This window comes from Lacerta agilis, chromosome 12, assembly GCF_009819535.1.
Source record: "Lacerta agilis isolate rLacAgi1 chromosome 12, rLacAgi1.pri, whole genome shotgun sequence".
Taxonomy (NCBI): Eukaryota; Metazoa; Chordata; class Lepidosauria; order Squamata; family Lacertidae; genus Lacerta; species Lacerta agilis.
In genome coordinates this window covers 4,343,525-4,355,951 of record NC_046323.1, presented here as the reverse complement: position 1 = coordinate 4,355,951, position 12,427 = coordinate 4,343,525, and the positions used below count along the sequence as shown (strand labels likewise).

The 12,427-nt window shown below is 39.6% G+C and overlaps 1 protein-coding gene across 5 annotated transcripts in view; it reads left to right on the top strand.

The window, feature by feature from the left end:
• The window catches only part of SUGCT (succinyl-CoA:glutarate-CoA transferase), a 282,845-nt gene that overhangs the window by 32,091 nt on the left and 238,327 nt on the right, over positions 1 to 12,427 (top strand). For 4 of the 5 annotated variants that reach the window (XM_033165080.1, XM_033165078.1, XM_033165077.1 and 1 more), the window contains exon 8: positions 6,187 to 6,330. The exons of the other annotated variant lie outside the window; for it this stretch is intronic. In XM_033165080.1, the coding sequence (XP_033020971.1) occupies positions 6,187 to 6,330 (144 nt within the window). The remainder of the gene's footprint in view (positions 1 to 6,186; positions 6,331 to 12,427) is intronic. 5 annotated transcript variants of the gene reach the window in all.

Sequence of the window (12,427 nt, the reverse complement as noted above, 5' to 3'; positions counted from 1 at the left end):
GGTGTGGGCCTGTGATTTAAGGTGCTTAAAAAGTTAGCATTAAAGATAAGAAGAAGAAGAAGAAGAAGAAGAAGAAGAAGAAGAAGAAGAAGAAGAAGAAGAGTTTGGATTTGATATCCCGCTTTTCACTACCCGAAGGAGTCTCAAAGCGGCTCACATTCTCCTTTCCCTTCCTCCCCCACAACAAACACTCTGTGAGGTGAGTGGGGCTGAGAGACTTCAGAGAAGTGTGACTAGCCCAAGGTCACCCAGCAGCTGCATGTGGGGGAGTGGAGACACGAACCCGGTTCCCCAGATTACGAGTCTACCGCTCTTAACCACTACACCACACTGGCTAAGAGTCCTAGTTCAAAGGTTGGTCTTCATGTGCCACATTTTTTGATTGATTTTTAGGTTTTGAATATTTGGGAAGTGCTATTGGTACACATGGAAGACAATCGAGTATGAGACTTCTCCATGCTATTAAGTGCTTGGTTTGGCCTTCTGTGAGGTCTGAGAGGACAATTCATGTCTCACCTCTGGCCTACAATTTTCAGGGCTGCTGTAAGCTACTCTCTCTCAGCCTGGCTTTTGAACTTGCAGTTGGGTATTGTACAGTAAACTACATTGCATTGCGATGTACTCTTATAGTTCCAGGCTAACCCCACAAACTGCAGTAGAGGTTTTATACAGGCAGCGACCATCTTGCACTTGTTAACTGACATGTGACTGCCAATGCATGGGTCCTTTGGGACCCAGGAGAGGATGGAATGGGACAGGGCGGGCTTATGCACACTCTCCCAATGTGCACAGGGGCCTGAAACACAACTCTTGCGCAAAATGGGGGTTGCCTGTAGCACTGGACAAAGGTCTGGTGTGTAGACAACATAGAGTCTGAGCTGTGTGAACTGCACTACACAGCTAAGATAAATAAAACTGTCCCAGCATCAACCCTTCCAACCTGCAGTTTTGGGGTAATGAATGGTGTTTGCTTTGAAATTTGCATCAGGAGGGCTATGGTACTTTTAAAAAACGCTTCTCAGCAAATACGAACTGAGAAATATCAGGAACTATTCTCTTTGCTGCTATTTTGGGGGGTTTCTGGAGTGGTGCCCATCCCAGCTATAAAGTGAAATCTAGTTCTCACTTCTCCTTGGGGACATTTGAAAATAAGACCTCATTGTGAAGTTGCAAGTGGTTCTTTCTACCCTTTGTTCCAGCCACTCCATTCTCTTCCCTCTCCTCCTGGTTGACATTTCTCCCCTTCCCAGTCTCTCTCCCTTTTTGTGCCATTCAGTTTTTATGGGGCTGTTTGGAAAGTTTCTCATTTTCCTTAGTCTCTCCCCGCCCCCCTTCAGATGTTCTGCAGCCCTCAGGGTTACCCTGACTCTGCCAACGCCGCTCTGTTGTGCAAGGGGGATGTGTTTCTGGCTATGTCAAGGACAACCATGGGAAGAATCAATTTAATATATAAAAGTATTTCTCCCTCCCACACAGTTGTCAGTTTTTGCCCTCTCAGTCTCTCAACAGTCCGTGCCCCTGAGTTGATATGGGGCTGTTTGGGGGGATTCATTCTCCCTCAGCAAGACAGGTGGGAGCCAGGTTCAAATGTTATTATTATTATTGTTATTGTTATTGTTATTATTAATTTATTTGTACCCTGCCCATCTGGCTGGGTCTTTCATGCAAGGTGCCATCCCTGAGCTTAAGCCCTCAATACGGGGCTATTAGAAGGATTGTTGGAGTAACATATGCACAGCTCTTTAAACACAGTGAAGTCATATAAAAATGTGAAATACTATTACATCTCACTTGTTCTGAAGATTTCAGCAGCTTCTCTTTCTTTCTGTAATGAGAGATGTGAGTAAGAGATTTTAGTTATGTGTTCTGACTAGTAATTCTGATTTGACAGATACAAAGTTGTTTAAAAAATGGAAGTTTGGATTATTTGTTTATTGGAAGAAGTTCTTCTCTCTGATTTGTTTGCAAAAATACAAAAATGGGATAAATCAAAAGTTTAAAAATGTAGCTTATGTAAGTATAGAACTGATTGCTGATTATGTTTTAAACTTAACAAAATAATGGGAAGTTCTAAACAATGGAAAAGCTGAGCCCATTCTGTGTCCTGCAAAGCATCTTGGGAAACACCATAAAGCCCTATTAATTTTATAAGGTTTTGATGGTTTTTACCAAAAATGGAAAGTTATAAAGCATTAACAATAATAAAGAATAACAACAACAATATTTTAGATTCTAGGCAGGCACTCTCTTATCACTGTCATTTGTAAGGCACTTTTTTGGCCTCTTTTGGCTGAAGAATGGAATAAAAATGCTTCTAATAATTTAAGTAGCTCCCCATATACAATTTCCCCCTGGGCTGTGCAAGAAAATAAAATAATGCTATATATAGTCATAATTAAGAACCAATAACTCGTATAACATATACAATAAATTTAATCATGACAATAAAATAGGTTTCCAAAAAGAAGAATGTAAATTTCAGTTAGAACTTTTGAATAATTCCAAAAAAATCTATCAAAAATGTATAATTTATTACTCGAATGGGAACTCAAAGATGAACAGGTTAAAGAAGTAATGATCAAATGGGGCAGGATTTTGGATATGCGATTACATTAGATCAATGGGAAAATCTCTGGGGAACAGATATTAACTTCACTGCGTGTACTACCATCAAAGAAAACATTATGAAAATGTTTTACAGGTGGTAATTAACTCCTGTAAAACTGGCAAAAATATGTAAGTCAACATCGAATTTGTGTTGGAGATGCAAGGTATCTGAAGGGACTCTATATCATGTCTGGTGGGGATGCAATAATTTTTTTTAAAAATGGGAAATTTTACATGAAGAATTAAAAAAAAATGTTTAGAAAAACAATCAATAAGAAACGAAGCGTTTCTTTTAGGAATTATAACACGCGACATCCCCAGAGACATGAAGAAAATCTTTTTATATGCAACAGTTGCCACAAGACTAATAGAAGCAAAAAATTGGAAATCAGAAATGGTTCCAACACTAGAAGAATGGCAAAATAATTTTTTTTGAAATGATTGAATTAGCAAGAATGACGGCAACAATTAGAATGCAATCTAATGAAAAACTCAAGCAAGAATGGGGATGTGTAGACGAATATATGAATAAAAGATGTACCAACAAGAATTTATTGATACGTATAGACTGAGCTCATAAAGTTAAGATAGACCAAGTTATGCTATGTAATCTTACAAAAATGAATGATTGAAAAATAAGATATAGAAACATAATCTCAATATGAAGATCAATAAAATTAATAAGGAAGTCACACACGGGTGGAGGAAAGACACAGGTAAAGAAAGAAATATGGGAAAAGAAACGGAAAAGGCAGTATATAAGGAAAGTAAAATTGTTAATCTATTAATATATTATGTATATGCATATGTATATGTATATGTTTTATATGTAGGATTGTGTTATACTGATAAGAATTTTATAAATGTACAAAATGTAATCTAAAAAAATGTATCAAGTGAATAAAGAAAAACACTTAACTAACTAAAAACAAAGAACCAATAACTCAACCTTCCTTGCATAGAAGCAGCGAAAAATCATTTACGGCCCAGGTTTAAAACACAGTTTAAAACCGTGTGATAAGAAGGGACCAGGCAAAGCTCTCTGCCGAGTTTCTTCCATAGCTGAAGTGCCACTACTAAGAAGGCTCTCTCCCTCACTTCATTGGGGGGGGGGAGCACCTGGTAGGAGGAGGTGACTACTAAAGTAACCTGCCCTAAGGTGTTTAGGGTTTTGTAGGTTAAAACCAGATCTTTAACTGGGCCTGGAAGTGGACTGGGTGCCAGTGCAGCTGATAAATCACTGACATAATTTGATAAAAACTTGTGGTTCTGTTTCAAACCAACTGCGGTTTTCAGGCCAATTTTAAAAGCAGCTCGACTTACAAAGCATTTCAGTAGTTGAAAGGGGGGTGGGCTATCAAAGCATGGATAACCATGGCTATTAGACAATTTACCATCAAGATAGAAGAACTACTAGAAGATTTTCCAATCATAAACCATAAGGAAAAGCAATGATCAGTAAGACAATTCTACATATCCCTCTCTTCTAATTGCTGTGCATATAAATGGTAATATTGCCACGGCTGGGAACTTTTCTATGTGGGCCACTCTGAATGTGTTTCAACTTGAATTGATCCCTATTGAGTTGGATCAGACTTTTAGGTAAAATACAGATGATGATGATGCTGCATCTGGTATTATCATTTGGTTATCAAACTTCTCCTGCAAATCTCCTTTGATCTCCAGCCAACACATTTGGAAAAAGATTAAAGCCAAAGCAGTAGGGTCTAAAATGCCTGAATAAGAAAAATGGTGGCACATTCAGAGAACATAATAAATCCAAAAGAGAAAATTACTAACAGTTTCCAAGTCTGCAGTTTCTTATGGTGCCTTTTCAGCCTTCTTTTTAATTGTATTTTTGGTATGTACTAGGGGACTGTGACTGTATGGGCACTTTAACCTATAATAGTTTACTCCATGGGGTGCCTAACTGGTTTGAAATGTTAGCACAGCATGAGTTCTTTTTAAGGATTAATGATCTTGCTTAATTATGAAGAAGATGACCTAACTGATGCAGATGCCTTTGTCTGGCATGTGGCCATTTTAAAATAACTCACAGAAACATAACCTGAATGATTCTGTGTGCTGGAAGCAATTTTGAGTGGTCTAATCCAAACCCTCATGGCTTCCCATGTTGCGTTGGACTTTGCCTCCATATGTGCCATTGTTTAGCAAAGAGAGAGGCTGAAACTAATAAGAAATTGGCTTCTGAATCTGACTTCCAGCATGATGAGTTGGGTGTCAGATGATGAAGCTAAACACAGATCAACTTTCCCACAAAATATTTAGCCTAATCCTATGGTTCTCATCCCTAAAGAAACATTAAATGTGTGTAGCTACATTTATAGTGCAATTCCTATGTACTGCTACCCAGAGGTAAACTGCACTGAGTTCAGTGGGGCTTTGAGACACACTCCCATTCATTATTTGAATGACACACTCCCTTTACCTCTATTTTGCCTCTGTTACCTCCTCCCTTTGTGAACATTTAGATTGCAAACTCTTGGAGACAGAGATCCATCGTCGTCGTCTGGTTTAATTACATGCTATGCCCATTGGTGCTATGTAAGCAAATTATTATTAATTGTATGGTTATTTTCATTCTTACAAACAACCATACTGAGATGGAGCTCTGTGTAACTTAAAAGTCTGGCTGCCAGCGTTTTAAAACACTACTTGATGTAAATAAGCCTTATTTGTGGTGTGTTTGTCCTCCCCTTTTGCTTTCCAGTCCAGATCAACAAATCCTAAGGAATATAGATGGTTAAAGTTAGAGAGTTTCCACTTGGAAACTGAAACTTTTTTTGCCATCATGCTGGAGGGTGGACGATCATGGAAGAATGAGTTGGAAGGGACCCAAAATAATCTGAATTTAACCTAGTTCTACTCCGGGTGCTCATCATCTGAGGCCCTCTTCCTGTGTTCCCTCCATGAGAGGTCTGCAGGGTGGCAACATGAGAGGGGGCCTTTTCTGCACTGGCTCCCTGGTTGCAGAATGCTCTTTCCAGGGAGACTCGCCTGGTGCCATCATTATATATCTTTAGGCACAAGGGAAAACGTTTCCTCTGTAACCAGGCCTTTTAGTAGTGGGTGGATTTTTTTAATTGTATTTCTTTTTCCTCTTGGTTTTCATGTAGCTTGTTGGGGGGGGGGGGTTGTCTGCCTCCCTATCTGTAAGTTGCTTTGGGTTGCCCTGGGCAAGATAAACATAGCTGTCAACCCTCCCTGCTGTTTCCCAATGCTATAATAAGGGAATTTCCCGCAAAAAAAGGGGGAAAGGTTGACAGCTATGGATAAAGCGACTAACAAATTCAGCAAATGATAATGATGAATATTAATAAAGTGGGATTATCCATGATCACAGTTAACAAGCGGATCACTCGAGATACTTGTGGTCACCTTCATTCTTAGAATCCTTAAACTGAAAGAACTTGCTAGCGTATTTCCATGGAAGAGTCAAAGCCAAGACTGTAGCTAGTGGCAGTCATTTTACAAAATGTAGAGAAAAAATGTTTGTGGTATAGAGTGTGGAGTACTGAAATGTCACCTTTTCTTTTGTCTTATTTTCCCCCCTTCTAGGAAGGTGAGCCAGTTAGGCCAGGAGTAGCCATGACTGATCTTGCCACAGGATTGTATGCATATGGTGCAATTATGGCTGGACTTCTTCAGCGACATAAAACAGGGAAGGGAATGCACATAGACTGCAATTTGCTATCATCTCAGGTGAGGACATATTCTGATATTTGGATAATGAGGACAGGATTCACTTTCTGAATAATCTCTGCAGTTGTATGGCACATGTGGCAAATTTCACTCAGGAGGCATGTGTGTGTGTTAATAAAGAAAAAAAATCACTGCACTAACCTGCTCCTTTTTGCATTTTCATTTTGTATTTTTCTGTTATGAACTGCCCTGGGATTTTCAGATGAAAGGTGGTATACAAATTTAATAAATAATAACAATAACTATTTTTTTGTATTTTATTCCCTCCCCCCTCCCAATGTCTCATCTTTAAGTACATCTGTAATTTGTGGTTCATTAAAATTCCTATGACTGCTCCCTCTGACTTTGAGTGCTCAGAAGAAATACAGATATTTGTATTTGCATAGGATCCAAGCAATTGATCCTTTTGCTCAGTAGTAAACGCGGAATTTTTTTGAAAGATCTGTATATGTCACCTAGTAAATTATTACCACAAGCCCAGTCTGAGACAAAGCAACTTTCACTAGGTAAAACATCAGAGAATATACGCAGAACAATAATACAACATAGGGGAGAGGGGGGCACCTTTCAACAATTTTTACTTAAGGATTATTTGTGAAGTAATACTGCTTTAAAAACTAAAGTTCTAAGTACCATTAACTAAATTCATACTTGAGGTATCCTCTCAATTTTTGCCGTAGTTTCTAGACAAAGGCAAAATACCAAATTTTACATTTTTAATGAAGCATGTACTTTGTTGAAATCTGCCCCTCCCGGGGGGCAGTTATCAACAGGAGGTGGGGTACATTTCAACAATAGAAAAAAATCTACTAATTTCATACATTTTACCAAAATAAACTTCATTCACAAAATAATATAGTTATTATTATTATGTAACTGCAGTGATTCCCGGATTGCAGTTAGTTGCTCATGAGTAAGCAGCCAGAACGCCGCTGTTTCCTTTAAAGATTTTATTGTGCAAACTACCGGTATGTACAGTGCAGAGCTAAAAAGTTCATGTCTGTATCAAGCGGTGTCAGAATCCGGGAATGGCCCCTTCCGGTTCTGACGCCAACAAGAGAGTTTCGGAATACAAAAACCTCGCCTTCCATCCTTTCTTTTCACCCCACGACGTCTGTGGGGCGACGGAAATTGCATTCCCCCTGTATTGCCCTCGTGACTGTGGGAGTGCTGGGACTCTTGCATCCCCAGAGCCTCTACTCCCTTTCCCCTGTAAACTCTTCCCCTCCTCGTTGGACGTCTCGCCACTCCTCTCGCTACCAGAGGAGGAGCTGCTGGTAAGGTGGGACTGGGGCTCTCTGTAGCATCCGGAGAGCCCTTCCACCACCTTGCGCTGCAGCGGGGACAATTCCCTGACATAATCTGAAAGAGCCAAAATAATGGGGCTAAGCATTTTAATTATTAGGATCTTAATATTAAAATACATGTCTTAAACTGTATGAAAAGTAACATCTTAAACTTTTTAAATCTCCTAAATTTATACTTTATTTTTTTTAATTCAAAAACAAATAATAAATTGTCTTGAATATTTTAAGTGATTATTAAAATTTTAAGAGGAAAAAAGATTTTATTGGTGCTTCTAATGAGTTCTTTGTTTATAAATTCTATTTAAAGCAACAGTAGGCCTAACAAAACGAAGTTGAGTGTTTTAAATGTAACAACCCTGATTAGGCCTAATAGTCCTACTATAGACTGTTATAGGCCTAGGCCAGGCATAGGCAACCTTCGGCTCTCCAGATGTTTTGGCCTACAACTCCCATGATCCCTAGCTAACAGGACCAGTGGTCAGGGATGATGGGAATTGTAGTCCAAAACATCTGGAGAGCCGAAGGTTGCCTATGCCTGGCCTAGGCTTATCATGCTTCATGTAGCCATAAACTGTAGCGTAAAATTATCCTGAAACTTTTTAATCCAAGCTAGGTGTTGATCTAAAAAATTACAAGTCAATTTTCATAATTACTTAACTGAAAAATGGTAAGGGGCACCTTTCAACACTGTTGAAATGTACCCCCCAAGCTCTGTTGAAATCTGCCCCTGGTGCAGCCATTTTGGTTAAAGTATTGTAAATCATTTTAGAAAAATACTTGTGACTTATTGATAGTGTATTTAGAAGCATAATTAAATAAACTATTAGGTGAATAAATATAACTTACTTGATTAAAAGATTACTGGTTGATTAACTGTTTCAAAATCAAATTTTCTTTTTTACTTTTGGGGTGTTAGAACTTGATCCACTGAGTAACACAACAGTTGTAAAAAGAAATGGCTGAAAACTAAATGTCAGCAGTTACTCATACTAAAAGCTTATTGGCTGGCATATTGGCCAATCATTGTGCAGTATTAGAAGTCAGATATTCCAGTTGTTGAAAGGTGCCCCATGTTGAAATGTACCCCCCTCTCCCCTACAGAGGCGTAGGAAGGTCAGGCAGTACCCGTTGCAAAAAATTTCTTGTCAACCCCCCCCATTGATTCCCCCCCCCGCAAAAATGGTTTTATGTTATTTCATATTTTCTTACAAAGGAATAATAACAAGTAATAATAATAATAATAATAATAATAATAATAATAATAATAATAATAATAATAAATTATTTATATCCAGCCCTCCCCGGCAGAAGTCGGGCTCAGGGTGGCCAACATCAGATACATAACATTGGTACAAAATCAAACAATAATTAAATTACCTCCTAAAAACATCTCAATATCAAATTAAAGTCTAATTAGATGGCTTTCCACAGGGTTGGGGTTGGGAACAGGAAGTGCTCCACTGAACTGAAATTTCAGCCTTCACGACATAGGAAAACAGCCAAGTAAACAGCTATTTGGGTGGAGGAGGGTCAAGATATTAACCGATATGCATGAAATTTCATATATAGCTATATAATGCCTAGTATAGTAAGATAAGACCCCCAGAGCAGGCATTTTTTAAAAAAAGTTTTTTTATGAACCACCTTAGTAGGGCAGTAATTGTTCCTTGATAATTTGTCACCCACTCCATTATGGAACATGGGGCGGTTCGCCCCCTTGCTACACCCCTGACAACATAGCAGTGCTAGATGCTTCATATGCAGCTGCTTATCAATATTTTTCTTAATTATATACACGGGGGACTCATATACAGAAAGAAAACTTGTGGGAAGAGAAGGCTTCTCTCTCCTTACCCAACTCTGTAATAAAATGAGGTCCCAGCATGACTGGCAGCCTTCAGGAACGCATCTCCTATTGTGGTAGTGGCCCACTATCGTGCCTCCCCTGCTCACCACCTGCCTTTCCAGTCACTCCTGTGCCTATAATTAAGAAGAAGAAAGAAAACATAGCTGTGTGCTATGTTAATATAGTAAACCTCTTTCAAAGTTAAAGCTGTTACCCTAATGGGTCACCAACCTTTCCTTGCCCAAGGAGGCACATTTGGAATTTTCAAATGCTGCCCAAAAAACGCTTCTGAGGTGGACAACATTTGGCCTGTCACAAAATGGCTGCCATTGGAGGCATGGCCAGTCACACCGTTATTGCTTTTTTCTTGCTCACGCTGCATGTTTGTGCCTTGGATACTGGGGAAAACCCCAGAGACAAAAGGAAGTGATGGGGGAACCGGACCAAAAACCAATGGCCCAGAGCCAGAGAGGAGGAAAAATAAACACATAAACTCTGTTTCTTCCCATTCCTTCTCTTTCTGGTTTATCCTCCACTTCCTGCTTGCTGTTGCCTTTCAAAATGCGTTGCCTCGCTTCTTCCCAGTCACTCCACTTTCTTCTTGGGTTCCAATCTTAGCATGAAAAACTGGAGTTCCTCTCTCTCTACTGAGGGTTTATTAGGCAGAGATGGTTCTCTTCTCCCTTCTTAACAAGGGGGAAAGGGGGCAGTGAGGGGAGGGAGGAATGTAGAGGCTTCAGTGGTGCAATGGGCTGGGGCTGAAGGCTTGCATGGATGCCATTTTGGGAACACCAGCTCCATGCGGTTTTAATTCTGTGGATTTGGTAAATCAGGCCACAGCTGGACAGTAGCTGATTTCTCACTAGGAGCAGTGCTTTATGAGTTGATCTGAAATTAATGGCTGGGCACCAGCATTCCAAAGTGCCTTGACTATAAACTTTTAACCCCTAACATAAAGTCCCTTTGAAACTTCCCCGTCCACTTACGTTATTTATGATAGTCAACTCGTCTTCTTAGCATCAGCATCTAAACAGTATTCTTTAGACGATAGTAAATAAGAAGGAAGTGGTTTTTGTACTTGTTTCCAATTATGAAACTGATCTGTGTCTTCTGTTGTGGCCTGAAAATATCTCTTGGAAGTTTTAAATAATATCATTCCTGAATTTAATTGTAACCAGTTGAGGAGAAAGCAAACAACAAGCCATTTCAGTTTCTACCATCTGCCTCAGTCTGACATTATGCAAGGAATCTTACACTTCCATAAAATTCGGCTGTCTTTATTGTGCATTCCCCCCAACTTCTGACAAGGAAAGAATATCACTTTGATCCAGAGAGCTACTCGACTAACCACTGTGTGCCTATTTCCCACTTATCCTGCACCTCCATGCTGTGGGGTGAGCTGCTTTCGAAACAGAGGCGTTTCAAGAGGTTTGCAATGCAATATGGGAGGCTGCTGGTTTTTGTTTTTTTAAAGGAGGGGGAACCAACACACCTAACCTTTACCCACCTCAAGAAATTCTTCTGCATTGCGGCCTGTAGTCAGCATTATTAGCATTGCACATTTACTGGTAAGCCTCTTTTCTGCTTCTAATTACTTAATTTCATGCTTAAGTCACAAAAATATACAGTATTTTCTTTTAATTATAGATCAACTCTGGTTACGGTACTTTTATTTCCCTTTATTGACAGATTTTCTGCTTAATGATATTTTATCCCATTAGCCATTAATGCAATGCAGTGACTACAGTTGTTCAGATATTGGTGTCTTCAGGATGGGGTTCCTGTATGCTCAAACTTTTTTCAAAGAGGGCCAGATTTGATGAAGTGAACATGTGTGAGGGCTGACCAAAGTTTTGTAGGATTGAGGTTGTTGAGCTTTTTTTTTTTAGGATTTGACCCCAGTAAATAAACTGCCACAGGGGCCGGAGAAAACCAACCGGGGGGCCGGATTAGGCCCCCAAGATGGACTTTGGACATGCCTGCTGTATGTGGTTGCATTTGGTTCAGAAGCAGGGGCGTAGCAAGGTAAATTGGTACCCGGGGGCAAAAAAATTTTTGTCACCCCCCAGAGGTGTAGGGAGGTCAGGTGGTACCTGGTGCGGGAAATTTCTTGTCACCCTCCCCATTGATTCCCCCCCTGCAAAAATGGTTTTACGTTATTTCATATTTTCTTACAAAGGAATAATAACAAATAATAATAATAATAATAATAATAATAATAATAATAATAACTTTTATTTTTATCCCACCCCCCCAGCCGAAGTCGGGTTCAGGGTGGCTAACATCAGATACATAACATTGATATAAAATCAAACAATAATTAAATTACCTCCTAAAAACATCTCAAAATCAAATTAAAGTCTAATTAGATGGCTTTCCACAGGGTTAGGGTTGGGAACAGTAAGTGCTCCACTGAACTGAAATTTCAGCCTTCACGACATAGGAAAACAGACAAGTGAACAGCTATTTTGGTGGAGGAGGGTCAAGATATTAACCAATATGCATGAAATTTCATATATAGCTATATAATCCCTAGTATAGTAAGATAAGACCTTTGGAGCAGGCATTTTCTTTTTTAAAAAAGTTTTTTATGAACCGCCCTAGTAGGGCAGTAATTGTTCCTTGATAATTTGTCACCCCCTCCATTATGGAACATGGGGCAGACCGCCCCCTACGCCCCGCCCCTTGCCCCGCCCCTGTTCAGAAGGCAGTGTTGACTGCTATAGCATGATTTGCTACAGCACGAGAGAATTCCTGCCAGCACAGAAAACTCTTGCTCAGAAGAACTGCACTTTGCTCCCTGGATCAGTTCAGGGTGTTACTATGACACTACAAAGCCCACAACAGCTTATGACCATGGTACTTCAAGGACTGTATCACCCCATATGTGGCCACTTAGATGGGCAGAACTGGCACTTTTTCTTCCAGTTCCTTTTCTTCCAGT